Raw genomic sequence first — 18,611 nt, forward strand, 5'->3', positions numbered from 1 at the left:
TCCTGATAAACTGCCAGCCATTTCCAATGAAATGGCACAAAGTGAGCTACCTAGCTCAGACTTTTCTTGTTGAATTAATAATTTTATTTTAAACATGCATCAAGCTCCACTTTAATGAATTATTATGAATTAATATTTTGCCACTGAATTATTCTGCATCCATTTATATTCTGAAATCTGTACAGAGACATGGCAATATTCACTAAACTTGGATTGAGGGAAAACTATCTGTGCACACAAGATGTTAACTTCAGCTATACAGAGTAGATTCATAACAGCCCCTAATATAACATAGCTGTTTCTTCCAATATGAATAACTATAGGAAGCCAAAACATTCTTAATTTTAAAATGAAATATCTATCAAGACAAATAAAAAAGTAAATTTAAACAGCATGATTTTCTTGTTTGGGTTTCAGCTTTATCTATGGTTAATTATGCAGGGGTTTGGGTTTCTCCTTTGTGAATTCAAGTCACCAAAACTTAAATAAACGATCCCCATTCTAATTTTATTAAAATGCTGATTTTAAAACTGTGCATGGAATAACAGAAACTTGAGATGTCTGGTTGGATGTACAGAAAAACTAAATAACCAAACCTTAGAACTGGAATGTACTTGGCAGATAAAGGCTGTGCAAAGGAAAACAAAAACCAACAAAACAAAACACACAGTATTTCAGAGACCTTTCAATTTAAATTTACAATTTCATTAGCCATCCTTCAAAGGAGTTACCAACATGCACCACTGAACTTGTCAACCCCAAGACTCACAGGCCAGTGTTATGTGGTGCTAAGACACTATTATTTCAGGAAGAAAAGAAGGGGGGGGAAGGCAAAGAGTAGCTCTGATGACTAAAGGACTCCAATAAAAATACAGCCTGAATCATTAGAAAGCATGAGTTATTCACTGTAATTTCAACAACCAAGGTAAGTATTTTAGTCAATCAACTAAATGAGCATAACTCTTCCCAAACAATAAAACTCCAAAATGTAGTTTCCCTTCTTTAGAATAGAGATGAAACATTTACAGTGATTTCCATTTCCTCTCTCTATTAAATAAAGCATTTTCAACACACACTTACATCTCTAGCTTTCCCATAGAAGGCTTCTTGAAAAGCAGCCTCTAATGATCCAATAAAATACACAGGATGGCAGTCACCATATCTATTGGAGATAAAAATTACAATTACTAAAAAGCTACAGAAAACAGTCATTTCAATATTCAACCTTCCTCATATACTCTGTAAATAAAATACATTGACTAAACCTTCAGAAAGATGAAGGACTACACTTTTAAGCATTTCTGTCCTTTAAAAGCCATCTCTCCCCCAACATTCAAAAGCCCAAAGTAACTAACAAATGCTATCATCAAAACTTTCTATTTGCATACACCTTAAGTTCTATATAATTTCCCAATCATAAGTTATTTCTGCTCTTTGCTATATTCTTATTTCCTCTCTTTATTATATCCTTAAAGGTTAATTGAAGCCTGTTCTTGTATTACACATTAATGCATCTCATATATATAAATGAACATTTCATCACAGAGCAGTGAAAGCAGAAGGAATATAAACTTTGCATTACTTTGCAGCATTATTAGTTTGCTGCTTCTACCTATTTGATGAAACATGGCAACTGTTTAACAATGCATGATCTGTGGTATGAAGTTAAAGCAGCAGCATTTCTATATTATATAGTAGAGATTTATCCAACCATTCCATTACTCTGAAAACTTATCTTAAAACTCTGTATATATTTTTTTCAAAATTAATCAGTTTCAGCTTTTCTTCCTGCATATCCTATTAAAATTACTACACATAATAAAAGTCTTGATCATCCCTCTGGATCCTTACATAATTAAGTAATGTTATTAATTAGTGGTAAATTAAATAAGGCAAGAATCTGTCACTATAACTTGGACTGAGAAATAATTTTATTTCATAAACAGTTCTAACAAAGTTAAGATTAAAATAAATTAGACTAGGATGCCTAAATACACTATGAACCCACAAGAAAATATATACATTTGGTTTATTTTTATTTTCATTAATTACTAAATTTTACTTAGCTTGTAACAAAAATTGCACAGTTCATAGGCTGAGCTTACCTTGAAGAAAACTCTGCTGTAAATTGTAATAAGGCATCTCCTTCATTTTCAGCATTTTCTGGCACTTAAAAAAAAAATTGAAAATATAAATTAAATGAAACCTTATGGAAACAGATTTAAATATACAAACTCACTTGCTTAATAGATTTTTTTATGTTGACACCTTCCTGAAGTGGCTACTAATAAACCAGATACATTTCCTGAAAACAATTGACTGTGAACCTTTAAAAGACATGAAATTTACAGATGCTGTCATGACTATATTAAAGCTTTCCAAAAAGTAAAATCCCCAGATCCAGTGTAATGTGATACATCACTTCTCCATTGAAGAACACTCTGGACTTACTTCAATACATTAAAATGAAAGGACTGGCTTGAAAGGCTCAACCCCCTATATTGCTAGTTAACTTTCTTTCTAATTTTAAACTTCCTGTTAAGAAGTTTTCAATATTATTACATATATTTGCTGTTAAAAAACAACTTATAAGGTAATAGCACTAATGCAAGCCTAAAGTAAATAAAGAGAATTATATGGAATTGCATACAGGAGGTAACTGACTGTTCTTGCTCAATCCTTTTAATAATTCACGGACAAAGAATCCCTGAGAAACTTGTTTAATATAAATGTAAAAAAATATTAATGACCACAAGAGGCTGAAGCTAAAAATCTATAGATTTCTCAAAACAGGGAAGTAGAAATTTAGTTGGCTACAGGAACATTTGGTTTAGAGATCATAATTTCTCTGAGCTAAATTATTCTGCACCTATAAGCTAAAATCATAAGGTTAAAAAACTTCCTCCACAGGGAAATAGTTGCCAATAGTGGCTTTCACAGTTGCCAGTTACGTCTGCAGTAGTTTCATTTTATACATCCATCAGATGAGACTCAAACAATTCTAATGTTACTATCAAAAGATACTTTCCTCTTCTTACTGTGCAGACCCTTCATACATCTCTGCTCTCACTAGTGCTCTACAACAGCAGTTTAAGTGTCAGCTCTTACTCATTGGTGATTTCCTCAAGGCAGGTGATGGTACTCCAAACATTTCTCCATCATCAACTCCAAACTCTGTAGCATCTTCAAAGTCATCTCCATCACTGTCACTAACCATATGAACATCAGTGCACTGCTATAGAAAAGCAAAACACAAAATCCACCATAAGCCTCTATTACAGACATCATCTTCAGAGAAATACAAAATACATACATATTAAAAAATACTTACACATTTCTATAAAAAAACCTTGATATACTACATCTTATTTACTATTTTATACAACATCATCAGTTGCTTTTTTATAAAAAAGATCTATTTTTTACCAGAAGTCCAGCTGGCAGAGCAACATTATGTGACAAAATGCATTATTACATAACTAAGGAACTGGCTCTGGATACACGTAGTTGAGCAAATTGTATCCAAAGTTAATGCTATTTTCCATCAAGTGGTACCACCACTGATTTAACTGCATAAGAAGGAGTGAGAAAAGCCACACAACCTATTGATAATTTTAGACATCCAGATATAAACTACTTCTGCAATACTTGCATGGTGGGGAACAGTGCTTGGAGAAGTACCTGTGTCTTGTGTGGCAATTTCTCAGATAATTTTGAAAGAAGGAATTAAAGAAGCAGTGATACAGTTACAATGGCAGATCCCAGGAGAGAACAACATCCATCTGTCTGCCCTGCCAAGTGGTTCAGGTACAGCTAGAACAGCACTGTCTCACCATCCTCTCATTTTTAACAACTATTCAACCACATACATCCAGGCTTGCATCCTGACTGTACCTCACAGCTACGTCTTGCCAACTCAGTTGGACAGACTGAAACACACCATTTTTTGTGCAGCAAGATAAACCTGATGTGCTAAAGATCCCTGACTAAAATTTTAAGAAAAGTGTATGGAAAATGGGAAACTGCTTATATTAAATTTGTTTTGAGGAAGGACAAAGACATTGGAAATTTTAACCCAAATTATTAATAGCTAGAAATAACAAAATGAGAGTTGATAGAAGTCTGCAAACACATCTTTCTGCTAACACAAAAAATAAATGTTTCAGCCTTTTGACTAATTTTGATTATTTTTCAGTGCTTAGAAACTTGTGGATTGCTTGCTTTGTTTTTCCTCTTTTTCTTGAATGACTCATTTACCCATTTCCTTACTTTGTCATAATTATATGTGACAGGAATTGTAAATTGATTCTTTCAAGATGCAATTCTACTGATGTATTTGACACTAGAAGGGACAGTACCATGACAAAAAGAGCCTTCCCTGCTAGAGCATACCTGCTAAATAAAGATGATGTTCTTACCTCCTCTGACTGTTCCCTCGTTTGTACAGGTGAAGATCTTCTCCCAACTGTAAGTCGATGGCAAGGAAAAGCCAGTCCTGATACAGCCAGAGTCATCTACAAACAAAGCAATGAGCATTTATTAAAGACACAGTCTCAACTGAGGGTCAGGTTTTTAAGGGTGCTTTGAGATTTAAAGTGAAGGCTGCACTTCAGCAGGCCGAATTAATTATGCAAACATAAAGAAAGAAACCTGGAAAACAAAAAATACTGCTTATGTAAAAATATTAAAAGTAACAAAACTGGGGTTACAGGTGTGTACGTACAGGGTGTCAAAACAAACACGACTCAAAACTGTCTTGAACTGTTATTATCTCCTAAATCAGTACTGAAGATTAAACCCTGATTTCTACACAATAACTTTCACAGTGCTATCCCTTGATGAAGGAAATAGAATTTTTTTCCTTCCCAATCAATAAGCAAATGTTAAGGTGAAGATGTTAGGTACTTAAACAGCTAATTAAAAGAGTTATGTCACTGTGAAATAAAAACCTTGAAAGAGCAGTTTATTGCCAGGTGTTCTTAAGGACACAATCACAGTGGCCACTTAAAAACCACATTTCAACTGCATCTTGGTCATTATTAATGGCAAAGGCACAAGCCATGTTTCTCACATGAACCAGGACACAGACAAACCCAGCAATGCTGGTGAAATTGCAGTCAGCAAAGAGAGGATAGATGTTCACTAGCCAGTGCCAACAAAACCAGTACTTTTGACTGTTGCTCTATGCCTACATCTCAACTTTTTAAAACTACCAAGGCAGAAATGGAAAAAACCTCACGGCATCATTTGAAAGACTAAATTTTTAGATGTCTGCAAACACACAACTATAATAAGTGTACAGTCAGCCTCCTGCCCTCTTCTGGGAAGGGCATCATCAGTCCTGGTCAAGTTAGGTTGATGACCACAAGCAGAATCTTCAGAAGCATCTAAGTGCTGTTTTGATAACACGTGGACTAAATTGACAACATTAATAACTCATAAATACAGATAGTTGATGGATTTTGGCAACGACAAAACATTTGATGGTGTCTAATTCTTGGTGACATTGAGAAAGGTAGTTCTGGCTGTATGTTTAAAACACTGTTCCTTCAGAAGAAACACAGAGAGGGCAGAAAAAGATCTTCTAAATCCTATTAAAACGATTACTATTTTTGCAGGGCACAATGTTTCAGAAATACAGCATCATCCTTATTAGACTGCAAAAAAAATTAAGGTAAAATAAATTTCAGTCATCCTCAACAAAAGCCCAAGAATAAATCATAAGCCTTAACTTTCATTTACTGCCATGAGCACTGGAAGTATCCCATTTATTTTTATACATAATTCAGAATGACTTTATCACTTGTCTGCTAGAACTCACAAAGATTTAATTTGCTGCAGGTTGAAGCAGGCTGGTTACCAAATGAATGTTAACCTGTCTGAACTAGCCTACTGTCACAGCCTCATAGCAAGGTTAAATAGAAGTTTAGCTGCATAAAAAGCCCAACTATCATCTTAAAGGAAGTGAGTAACAATACTCTGGAGCAAATGAAATATTTAAGACAACATACAGGTCAAGACCAATTACCTCTGAAACGCCTGTGACAAGAGTGTAAGAACTGTATTCTCACTAATAATCCATGAGTTTAATGAGTATTTTTATAAGCTGCTAATAATAAACAAAACTCAACTGTTATAAAACCTGAAACTTTGCCCTGTAGTTATCACTGTAAAAAATACTGGTAAAACTTACCCACACGTGCACTAACCACACACAGACTGAAGTTCCCTCTCTAACAGCATCAAATACCCTGACAGATGCCTGGAAAGGCTCCTGGTATCTTTTACACACACATTAAAGAAAGAATGGTAAGATCAAGCGAGCAGTGATTGTGCTGCTTCATCCCTTGGCCCAATAGCAGGGTGTTGCAACTCCAATTTGCAACCCTAAATTACAGTGTCAAAGCGTCTCTCAAAAACGAACTAACAGCAGAAGGGGTTCCATATCACAGCACATTTCACCCTGCTCCCAGACAGTTGCTGGAATGATGGGGATTTGTGCACGTTTGTGTGAGAAATCACCCTCCCCTTTGTTGTTGGGTTTTGTTTTTAGGAAGTTTTTTGGAAAGGAAAGGCTAGGACAAAAAAGAGCTCTGCCTTTCATTTCAAAATAAAACGTTATCATCATTCTAAGATAAAGGAGAGAGTCCTCTCTCAAGAAGAAAGTTTAAATCCAGAAGTTTAAACTTTAGTTTGGAAATCATAAAAAAAAAATCAACACCAAGCATAAAGATTCTTTCCCAGGCAGCTCAGTCCTGTGCCATGGATGGCAAACCTCAACTTTTACAAACAGATTTTGAACACAAGCCAACATAGTGAGGAGGGCACCCACTGAAGTGTCTCTGTGGCAAGAACTGTTTAGATGTCAGGCTGCTCTTGGAGTCTTTTCTTCCTAAATACTGCAGCTGCCCACTCCCAAGCAGGGTTGCAGGACACTGGATACACGAATCGCTGTGTCACAGCCATCTTCCCAAGGGAATGGACAAAAATCTTTGTATCAGCTCCAAAAGTGAAAAGTGGTTTGTAGCCTGAGTACCTGATTACTCCTGTTCTTAACTCATGAACACAACAGTCACTCAAGCTTCAGAACATTTTTTCTGCACGAAAATCACTGTTATGCAAGTATTACAGCTTGAATCAGGTGGCCTTCACGAGCACAAGGAGAGACATTGAAAGAACCATATGCAGGACTCTTGGCACCAATAATAACCTAGACACAGATTATAAAATAAATAATACATGAAAGCAAAAAGTAAATAAGGTTAGTCTGTTTTTCTAGGCAGTAAATGTGCACACATGCAAATCCCTGCTCAAAAGGTCTGAGTTGAAAAGTACACGAGGTGGAAAGTGAAACAGAATCATAGATAGGCAAAATGACTTGCAAAAATCAACTCAAGATGATTACTGAAAAGCCAGATCCTGTCCAACACTGTGTATAGACTGCCTGTGCTTGTTGAAAGTTTAAGTTGTCTCCTATTTGGCTTCCTATAGCTTTTTAAGGAGAAGGACAAAAAAACCTGAAGCTTTAAAACATTCCAGGGAGAGTGGCAGCAGAAGAGCCCTTTTAGGAGACAAGAGATACTGAATGGATTGCTGCTGGCATGCAAAAAGGTAATGGTATAACCTGGACTAAAAGTGCACTAAGGGTACTTGAAAAGAAAGACAGCTACCAAACCTACCAATTCAGAGAGAAAAATAAAGGAGTCTAATGCTCACTTGTGCTTTTCAACAGTAAGACACTGAATTTATGTATAAACTTTCAGTCTAAGATGATTTGTATTTCAACTGCCAGCATTAATAATAATAAACACATGCCAAAGCCACAGACCTGCTTTGGCATGACGTGAGAGGCTGTGCATTTCACAGGATACTTCTCATCAAGAGATCCCTCTAATGGGTGTAGCTCTTTGTAACCAGAACTGTGGAATACAAGCATGCATAACTGATGTTTAAGGAAAGCAGGAATATTGCTTTATTTTGTGGTCATTCTTAAGTATTTGACTACAACAAAAATAGTGAGAGTTGGAAGGTTTTGGGGTGTGTAGGAGTTTGGCTTGTTCGGTTTGCTTTAATGTATGTTGCTTTAATATACATTAATGCATCTATCTAAACTTACAGGTACTTACCACTGTTCCTATAAACAGGTTCTTACTTGTAGCCCTTAAGCTGTATCACCTGGTACTTGCCAATTTTAAAAAACAGCTTTTGAATGTTTAGAAGACCACTTCAAATGAGAAACATTTTCAGTCACTACAACAGGGTAGCTATCTTTATTGTCTGAGCTACTCAAGCGGAGAATCCTTTCCCTCACTGGAGTGGCATTTTTCCATGGCAAAATATTTTCTAACATTATTTTTTGGACATAAAGCAGAGATTCTTGGTCACTTGCTCTACGACATTCACAGGTTAAACCATAAACCTTACAAAGCATCAGGAAAAAAAAATAAATCACAGAACATTTGATCCATAAGTAAAAGAGTCTATCAATTATACTAGATTTCATTTGCTCATGCACTGCAAGTGAATTGACAGGCATTAACTGACAATGGCAAACTGAAACCAGAAAAAAACCTTGCAGTGGACATTTCTGCTGGATTTTCAATATAAAGTAAAAAGATCATGAAAAGAAATGTAATTTCTGTATTGCTTCACTGCTAGGAATCAAACTATTCTATTTGTTATACTTCAAATGCAGAATAATTTTTGGTTATATATTATCCACTTCAGTAGAAAATTACATGGGGGAATTCTCATAGTGCTGAGGTAAAGGAAAATAATCCATGTTTTCTGCCTTTAATACATAGAGATAAGGTAAGCAAACAAAATTCTGGTGTACAAAAAAAAAAAAAAAAGCATGTTTTCTGATACTTGACTCTCCTTTATAAATCTCCCATAAAAAGCAGACTAAGTCCCAGTCCTGCTCAAGGTCACCTTGTCATATATTAGGTAAGAGGAAGTCTTAACAACCTGCCCTTTAGTTCTAGCCTCCTAAAAAATAGTTAAGCAAAACTATAGTTCCAGCTTTCCCGCTGCAGTCACTAGCACAGCTGGGTGGAAGAAGCCACAGAAAGAAACCTTCCCAAAGATGCCACTCCATGTGGAGCTGACAAGAAGGAACATGCTTTCTAACGCACCCTTTCCGGTGCATTATTGAACAAGTAAAAATAAAATGTGCATATATGCAAATGTGGCTGTGGGCAGGTTTAGAATCCAAATGGCATAATTTAGCCTTTTGTGTTTTATACTCTAAAGCAGTTAAGGAACACTCAGATTACCTAATGCCAAACCTTTCAGGCTGGCATCTCCAGTTTCTGTTTGCTGTAGCTCTCATAATTAGCCCAAGACAACGAGGCGCTCCACCCAATGCAGGGCCTTTCCCATCTGTCCCTCTGTAACGCAATCTCAGAGCACCACATCCAACTAATGTCACATTTACACTTCATGTTCTGGGTATCAATCTTAACTCTGGTGAAAACAGGGAATGTCTGTTTTCCCCTTGCTTAGCAAAAGCAAAAATCTGCTGTTAGCACACGTCGTAATACAGAGCTGTAGTTGGATAAACGACCTCCCCAAGTCAGTGACTGCAGCAGCTCTCTGCTGTCTCAGGATCAGTTTGAGAATGTTTTATGCCATTGGTGTTATCATTGTGCAACCAGTGCTCTGCTTAAGAAGATAATCTCCAGTAAAATATGCCAAAAATATTACCGCTCATGTAGTGTGAAGTCAAATTTTGGTAGAGATTATGCAAGCATCTTGAAAGCTAAAATCGTTCCTCTTGCTCTGGAAACTATAGCAGAATGTGATTATGATACCAAGCTGGGTGGTGTGGTCAATATGCCAGAGGGACAGGATGCCAACCAGAGGGACCTGGACAAGCTGGAGAAGTGGGCCCTGGTGAACCTCATGAGGTTCAACAAGGCCAAGTGCAGGGTCCTGCACCTGAGCCAGATCAGCCAGAAATATGAAAACAGGCTGGGGGAAGACATGCTGGAGAGCAGCCCTGTGGAGAAAGAGCTGGGGCTACTAGTGGATCAAAAGCTGGACATGAGCCACCAATGTGCAATTGCAGCCCAGAAGGCCAAGCACATCCTGGGCTGCATCAAAAGAAGTGTGGCCAGCAGGGTGAGAGAGGTTATTCTGCACCTCTACTCTGCCCTGGTGAGACCTCACCTGGAGTACCGCGTCCAACTCTGGAGCCCCCAACACAAGAAGGATGTGAATGTGTTGGAGCATGCCCAAAGGAGGGCAACAAAAATGGCCAGAAGCCTGGAGCAGCTCTCTTATGAGCTGCTCTTATGAGGACAGGCTGAGGGAGTTGGGGTTGTTCAGCCTGAAGAAGAGAAGTCTCCAGGGGGACCTTACAGTGACCTTCCAGTACCCGAAGGGAGCCTGTAAGAAGGCTGGGGAAGAGCTGTTCACTAGGGCATGTAAGAATAGGACAAGGGGCAATGGTTTTAAGCTAGAGAAGGGTAGATTTAGGTTGGACATTAGAAAAAAGTTCTTCAATATGAGGGTGGTGGATCACTGGAACAGGCTGCTCAGAGAGGTGGTGGGGGCCCACCCCTAGAGACATTCAAGGTCAGGCTTGATGGGGCTGTGAGCAGTCTGTTCTAGTGTGAGATGTCCCTGCTTATTGTAGGGGGGTTGGATTAGACGACCTTTAGAGGTCCCTTCCAACCCATGACATTCTATGATTCTGTGATTATTAAATGTGTTGTAAAGTCATTGTGAGTAAAAAGTTATCTAATTAGTTGAGAACAGAAGTTCATGTTAAGCTTCAATAGTCTTTGAATCTGAGCTGTTTTAACAACTACAAACTTCTAAGCACCCTTGATAACTATTACTGCAGTACACACCAACTCCAAAATACAACAAATAGTTGTGACCCCTATTTAGTACTTGGGCCATAACTAGTTTGTCAATATTAGCTAGTTGCAGCTTGATGTTAGAAGCAAATATATTAACAAACATGGAAATGATACCTCAAAATAATATTTATATATCAGGAGGTCATTAGCTGAACAAGAGCCCTTTCTAGAGGTTGCATATCAGGCTGTAGTGCACATGTGGAAATTTGTAATATACTAGATCACACAAGAGATTCTTAATCAGAAAGGAACACACTGTTGCCTACAGACTGAAATCTAATCCTGGTTTAAATACTCCATGTGACAGCCCTTTCGCTGTGCTCAAAATGTGAGTTGCTTAGCTTTTTCATTTCCTGGTTTACTCACTGATACACGGCTCATGTATAAAGAAACAAACCTGACCAAGTACATTTCATAACACACCATGCTCAATTATTCAAAATAACCTAGGAGGAGCCCGTAGCAAAATACTCAATGACTGGCAGGTGTCTCCACTGTGAAAATTTCACTTCCATGTAATTTATTTTTGTTGTTGGAGTAACTACTATGATGCTTTTCTCCCCTCATCAGGAAAGTGAAGGGGTAAGGATAGAAGGGTGAGGAAGAAGCTTTGTCAAGCATTTAAGTTTTCATCTTACACTTACTGTTCTGTTATTTGACTTTTTGTTATAGCATAAGCTAATTCCCCAAGAACAACAAACATCAATGACCCTACAGGTGTCTGTATGTCTGCATTTGTTTGAAGCTAGGGAAAAATTCTGGTCTTTTTTGAAGACAACTATGTGAAGTTTGAGAAGGAACAGAGTCTGAGACAAAACATTTCTGTCCTAGTTTTTCTATTATACTCTATATACATGTGGTACTATTAGCTGAGTTTAGGTACTAGGCATATTAGGGATCAAACACCCAAGTGCATCAAGAATAATAAGTTAATAAAAAAGACAAACCAAATAATCAGTTTTCTACATCTTGGCTGACTAGCCTCTCTCCTGCCAAGGAGCCTTTCCATATCTCCCATACCTCCAGGTTCAGTCCATACTCTATTCATTCAGCCAGGACAGGTAACATTGTGATAAGCGAGAAATTCTCTCTCTGCTTAGTCTAGACAAACTTCAGTTTCAGTGTCTGCAAGGCATATTCATCACTGCTAATCCCTTCTTCTTAATGAGCAGATCTCAGGAGAATTCCAACAAGTTCATTTCTCCAAGCCTAACAAGATGTCATTATCTCTCCTCTCTAGACAAATTGAGTTCCCTGTTCAAAAAGATCACTGTACCAAGGGTGCAAAATGGGAAGTCAGAGAGAAGTACTTTTTCAGCAGGGCTAGAAGGCGGCGTAGACCTGTGCCTTAGCTCTCAGGCCTTTGAGTCAGGATCTCAGGGTGATTTAGGAACCTGCAGACCAGTTCAACCCCACACCACTCCTGAGAAAGACGCAGGAACAAGTTATTTGAAAGGTCTAGTGAAGGAGCTGTTCTGCTCCCCACTGGAGCAAGACTGGTCAGGCTGCTCCTCAGCTGAGGCTGCTTCTCCCAGCTCACCAACTTTTCAATTTTTGTTTTGTAACCTATTTTGAGACTAAAGAAGTGAGCAGAGCATAAACCCACGAATATTTGTGTGGGGAAAGGGAGATGGCAGTTAATACGGCAAACGGGAAAAATCAAAGTGTAAACGGGAGGGTGGAGAGGTAGAGCATGTGAATGATGGCAGAGGGAGTTTTGCTTCCACACTTGGAATGTAAGAGTGGGAAGTTTTTCTTTATACAAACAGTTAAAAAAACCAGTTGTTTCTAAATGCATCCAGCCAAGCCCTTGATTATGAATATTGGAGCAGGGGAATTAAGAGTGTGAAAAGTCTTTTGGCAATTTTTCACGATTCTCCAGAGTTTATCAGATGGCTCCACACTCTTTTCTGGTTAGGAAATCACACATATAGAAACCAATCCACACAGGAAGGGGGCAGTGGACTCCCAGGCAGCTCATGCTATGCCTGAGGATGCTCAGTCTCATAATTTCAAGAAAATTTATGCTTTGACGTGAGAGATCATTCATGTTAGGTTGTTCTTGCAATGGCTCTAGCTCTCACTGTTTAACCAGGCATTATTAACAGTGTGTGGGCAGCCTGTTGTGCTCAGACAAACCCTCACAAAATTCCTTGGGAACAAATAGGTGCTCAACACTTATCACCTATTGCACTTAGTGGTGCAATAGGTGCACCACTTATCACTGTATAATTATACATTGAATAATCTATCTTGTTTTCAGTGTATAATCTCACCAAGTCAAAGTGACATATGATTTAAGAATTCCCACATGTTCATGTTTAAAAGTAACGTTTAAAACTTCAAGGGATTAAAGGTTTTCTGTGAATAAATGTTTATCTTTTGCTTTGCTCTTTTGTCAAAGCTAGCAAATATTCTTTCATAAGTAACAGACTGTGAAATTACTTCTATCCATACCAAAATGCACTGTGTACATAAAAAAGGTGTTATGACAGCAGCAACAAGCAAATATCCCACTGTAAAGTGAAGGTACACTCCAATTTAACAAAGAAAAAAAAGTCTATCAAATGAATTCATTTTTTTTTAATTTTACTGAAATGTGGAATTTTTTTTTTCTTTTTTTACTGAGAAATTAATCACAAGACTCAGAGATTTACTACACAGAACTGAAGGGCTCTCTTCAGTCTATACTGGTGAACAAAATGTTGCTATTCAAGTTTAGTACATGCTTTGAAAAAATTAAACCACGAACCAAAGCTCATCTACTATCACCTAAACCTTTATCCCTTCTTGAGCAACAACTAAAAGTGGATGTAATTCTACATTAGCCAATTTGTCTTTTGACATCAAATACCATTTAGCTGGGAAAAACAGTCAAGTATATGCTCTAGGTTTGTTTGTTTCATTAAACTCTTGTACAAATATTAAAATGAACAGGAGTTTAAAAAATTTGACAGCCCTTGAAATTAACTTCCTCAGGAAAATAACTTCATTTTCATTATGCATCTGCAATTTAAAAAAGAAAAAATAATCTTGACAGGTATTCAACATTTCATTTTAAACACTAACTGGACAAACAAAAAATCTCTAGGGTGGAGTGTGTTCAGGTTATAAATCAGCAATGCTTATTTTAACTCCTCACAAAGTGTTGTTGAGATAATTACTGCTGACAGCTTTATTCAAGGTTCATTTCACTTTTTCTACTATTTTTCCCCTGTTAGAAGTTCAGCAGGGCCCATGGGAAGATCCACCCCTCACACCTGTTAGGGTTCTTCATGTTACTGAGGCCAGTTTGGACATGTCACTTCAAATTAGCATTGTGCCAGCGCGCTGTGACAATTACTCATCGCAGGTTTAACTTGAAAAAAAGTTTCTAATCCAGCCACAAGAACTGTGTCACAGTACGTAATTTAAACCTGTCAACACAGGTTGTAGGAAATTCATTCCAGGGATTTCACTGATGTTCCCATGGTAGATCTTTGAACTATAATGATAATAATCACAAAGGAATGCCGGAGTTCGAACACAGAACCCAGAAGTTAGAAAAGATATGACCTGGAAAAAGTGTCTTAAATAGCAATACTTTTTTTTTAAAAGGATAAATTCTTTAGATCAGGATTAAGAGATTGCTTTGCTCCATTCTCCAAAATTCTTCTGAAGTTTATTCCAAACAGCTGTATGTTAAGCGTATGTATCTTATTCCTTCTGCTGCAGTATAAAGACACACCCCTGGGAGTTCTTCACACAACGTGCTGAAGGCAGCAGCACAGGGAAGATGCTCCGGGATCCACTTGTGGATAAAAAGCACCAGGGCTGGGGAGAGAGAGGCTGGAGAAGGGCCCATGACACAGCGAGCAGGCCACTTGTGTCCTTCCAGGCAGACACCAGAGGAGGGTTGCTGGAGCCACAGCAGCAACTACAATAAAGCAAGCTTCACAAAGCACTACCCAGAGTTTCTGGACGAGCTTGAGAAAAAGTTGTGCCCAGTTGTCTGGGAACACCCAGCTCTGGTACACTGGTTGGACACACATGCCAGTTCCTGCTACGGTTGCCGTTAATCACCAGTCGTATTACTGTGAATCTATCATTCTTGTTTGCCAGCTGAATGAAAGAGAAAATGATCCCTGGTTTCGATTCTTTCTCTTTTGACTAAGCCTAGTTAGGCAAGTTAGGAATTAAGGCAGAAGGATATTGTAGTACTTAATGTTGCTTCAAACTACAACTGCATGTAAAGGAAACAAAAGGGAAAAAATATTTCCTCGTACAATAGATTCTACTAAGAAAGAGATATACTTCAGAGACTGAAATAAATACCCATGATCACTTACAGAGCTCATTCTTCTTCTTAGACAAAAACTGTAAATATTAAAAAGGATGAAAAATCTGCCAAGCCATTTGCAGCTATTTGAAACACAGGGTAACAGAATTAAATAACCACTGAAAGACCTGGAACACAGTTAAGTATAGACCATGAGGCTAATTGTGGATCTTGAGTTAATTACTTTCCACTGATACGTTTTCTCAATGGTCTTTTACATCAGTTTTTTCTTTCCTTGGTCTGAACCCCAAGGCAATTCAGCATGCTAGCCTCCAAACTCTGGGTGATTCATTGTGTACTTCTGCCTTAGCATTTTTAGTTCATGCAGAGAAAGCCAGGCTTTCACATCAAGTTGATGTTAATGTGCACTGACAAAGCAACAGTAAAGGAGCTTCGTGTTTGTCACAACGTGCACTCTTTAATTTAGTAATTGCTTTATACTGATATGCAAATAATGACACATTTCCCAAATTTCCAGTTCCTCAGCAATGCTTTCACTAATTACTCAGTGGTTAAAACTTATGCACGTAAACTCGTTACGTGAGTTTATTAGCTAGTACACCTGTGTGAATTGATCTATAAAACGTACATGCCTGGGAACAGGTCATAACTCACAGTATGTTCCTGAATGTGCCAGGAACTGAAAATCAATATTCTCTCACCAAAAGAAGATCTAATACAACTAATGGGTTGCTCTTCACATATAAACTGGGATTCCCAAATCTTTCCCAAGCTAGAGAGAGACTGCATTTGGGTGACAAGGAATACCAGGAGTCCAAGCATTCATCCATTTCATGTTGCCAAGTGAGAGGAGGATCAAGGTAAAAAAAAATCTACAAGAAGGACAAGAATACCCCTAGCACCTGAAAACATGGGAATGTGGCCAGCATCCACTCATCCATCAGTGCTCTGAGGACCATAACACACATGCTCTGCACTCTGGTTATGGTGTTTTGTGGTGCTGCTCACTCTTACTTTTGATACTCTGAGAGCAACCATTAAAAATTCATGGATTAATTCACAATTGACACGCATTCAGAGTTATAACAGAGTCTGCTTAGTGTGCACTAAACAGAATAAACCTGTCTCCCTGTATTTCCTTTCCTCAAAATTCTTCACAGTGTAACAGCTGAAAAGTAATCAAGGTACTAACACGGTCCTGTTTCATTTGCTGGCTTAAAACACAGTGTCTGTTAGGTTTCTGATATTTTCTTTAAGTAGCTACCTAATTGCTATAGAAGAGGGTATAATAAATTTGTTTGTTCTAAGTCTGATCACAAATCACCTATTTTTTGCTATTCAGAAGACCTGCAAAACTGTTAAACAGATTTTTAGGGTAAGAGACAATTGTAAGCGAAATAATAAGCAACAGTATAAAACCAACAACCAATTTGATTCCTCCTCATCACATATTGCCCACAGATACTCACAAATACATCTTCAGAACTGCTTTGCATTCACAAAGAGTATCAGCTAAATACTTGGCACGTTTCTGGTCTATGGTGGGATGCCATTTACTTCACAGCACTGTGCAACACTCTGGATGGCAAACAGAAAAGTGCCTGGGTATGTTTCCAGCACTGTATAATTCCTTGGCAGAATTCAAGCAGTTGTGCTAGCAACAGTGCTTCCAACAAATGGTTCCAACACTGACAGGCTTTTTATGCTGTCCATTCTTCCTGGATATCACTTTTCGAGGAATTGGATTTTTGCAATCTTAGCCTTTTGAAAACATGGTGCTAGTGTCTTCTACAAATGAGCATCTGAAAAGGATGACTGTTCCTAATTTTCTGTTTCCTTTATCTGGGATATATGAAAATGCCTTCAATTCTTTACAGCATCTAAAAGCATTGAATACATATTCTCCTCCTCTAGTTCAAAACTAGATATAGTAAATTACATAATACTAAACAATATTTTAGTATTCTTAAATGGTAAGTTGTTGGGTTGGGGCACTTGCAGCCAAAAATGCATTAATTTCAATAATTTAGTATAACTATGTATTCAATGTGCTTGGTTGATGGATAATAGTTTCAAATGTGACAAGCAAAAGATGAAGAACATAACTAAAAAATTTGGCATTTCTAAAGGGTCTGTTCGGAGACCTCTAAGTGCTAGACAAACATTAATCACTTCCAAGATTTTAGGCTGGATTTTCTTCACCATCTAACAAAAATAGAGTGGCCAGTTTCTACTGGAATCCAGCTGAGGCCACATATCTACTTTCCTTTGACTTTTATGAAAGTTCAGAATCAAATCTCAGGCCTCCTCTTAGAAATGAGAAGACTTGAGTTGCTTAAATAAAGTGTTTTATTAAAGGTCATAAGACTGCAGAGCTACAAATCTGTCTCAGGGCTGTGTTTGGACCACTAGGCAGTAACTACATTTAGCAAAGGTATTCAATCCAGTGATTGTTACTGAAAACAGAGCTCTTCTCTTCTTTGGTAGAGGAAGTTATCTGTCTAATATAGATTTATCAACAAATATTTCCTTGGTTCCACATTTTATCAGCAATTCATTGGGCTTCAACAAAAACTTCCTAGCAGAGGACCAGACTAGCTTCAATCCAAGCATTTAAAAAGTCCACTTTAAAAAGTGGACAAATTTAACATTATTTAAGGACAACTTATTTTTAAAGGAAGCATTTGAGATTATTATATCATGCTCTGCACACAATTAAAAGAAATCCCAAGTGAAGTTTAGCAATAACAAACATTCTCCCACACAAAACAACAGAAGTGATGCCGTAATTTTACAGAGCTTTTCTCTGCTACTACATGGCAAGACCACTTACTATACACTTACTTAAAGTGAAACTCTGTTGACAAAGTCCCAAACACTTTCAATCTGTTGCAATGGATTTTCTTATATCTTCTAGTGAATCTCTGCTCTGCTTATATAGCAGAGTTTCATTACAAAAGAAACAAGCACCACTGTGACAATCCTCCAGGAATAATGCAATTACCACTTATCAAACAGGTGTCTGCTGTATTCCAAGGAGATTATCACTTCCCATTCTGCTCTCTGAGAGAACAGAAGAGAAGCTGCTACTATTAAATGACTGAGGAGAAAAGGAGTCTTTGATAATAGTTGTTGCTAGCTTCTCTCAGCAGGGCATGAAGTAAATGTAGTCCTTCTAGAACATCTTGGCACTGAAATGAATATTTTAGTTTCTGCAAGCTGAGTTAGAGCACCTAAATAAGACCACTCCTGTTAAATGAACCTTAAGTATCTCTCTCTCTCTATTCTTCACTGAGTACTCCAAGAACCTCAGCACCTACTGCCTTATGCCAAACCATGCTCTTCCTGAAAGGGGAACTCCACGTGCTCAAGCAAAAACAGGCTGTGGGGTGGCTCCTCCAACCACATTGCTATTCAGAGATGTTTCTGTAACAATGTAGTGTTCGATAAAGGTATGAAGGGAA

At 37.8% G+C, this 18,611-nt stretch overlaps 1 protein-coding gene across 2 annotated transcripts in view; it reads right to left on the bottom strand.

Moving 5' to 3' along the window:
- The window catches only part of FAF1 (Fas associated factor 1), a 164,238-nt gene that overhangs the window by 54,212 nt on the left and 91,415 nt on the right, over positions 1 to 18,611 (bottom strand). The window contains exons 9-12 of one of the 2 annotated variants that reach the window (XM_051625410.1): positions 4,419 to 4,514; positions 3,109 to 3,232; positions 2,106 to 2,169; positions 1,081 to 1,162 (exon numbers count right to left, since the gene is read on the bottom strand). In XM_051625410.1, the coding sequence (XP_051481370.1) occupies positions 1,081 to 1,162; positions 2,106 to 2,169; positions 3,109 to 3,232; positions 4,419 to 4,514 (366 nt within the window). Of the gene's footprint in view, positions 1 to 1,080; positions 1,163 to 2,105; positions 2,170 to 3,108; positions 3,236 to 4,418; positions 4,515 to 18,611 lie in introns of both variants that reach the window. The other variant, XM_051625409.1, reaches the window with a different exon arrangement.

Source organism: Apus apus, chromosome 7, assembly GCF_020740795.1.
Source record: "Apus apus isolate bApuApu2 chromosome 7, bApuApu2.pri.cur, whole genome shotgun sequence".
Lineage (NCBI taxonomy): Eukaryota > Metazoa > Chordata > Aves > Apodiformes > Apodidae > Apus > Apus apus.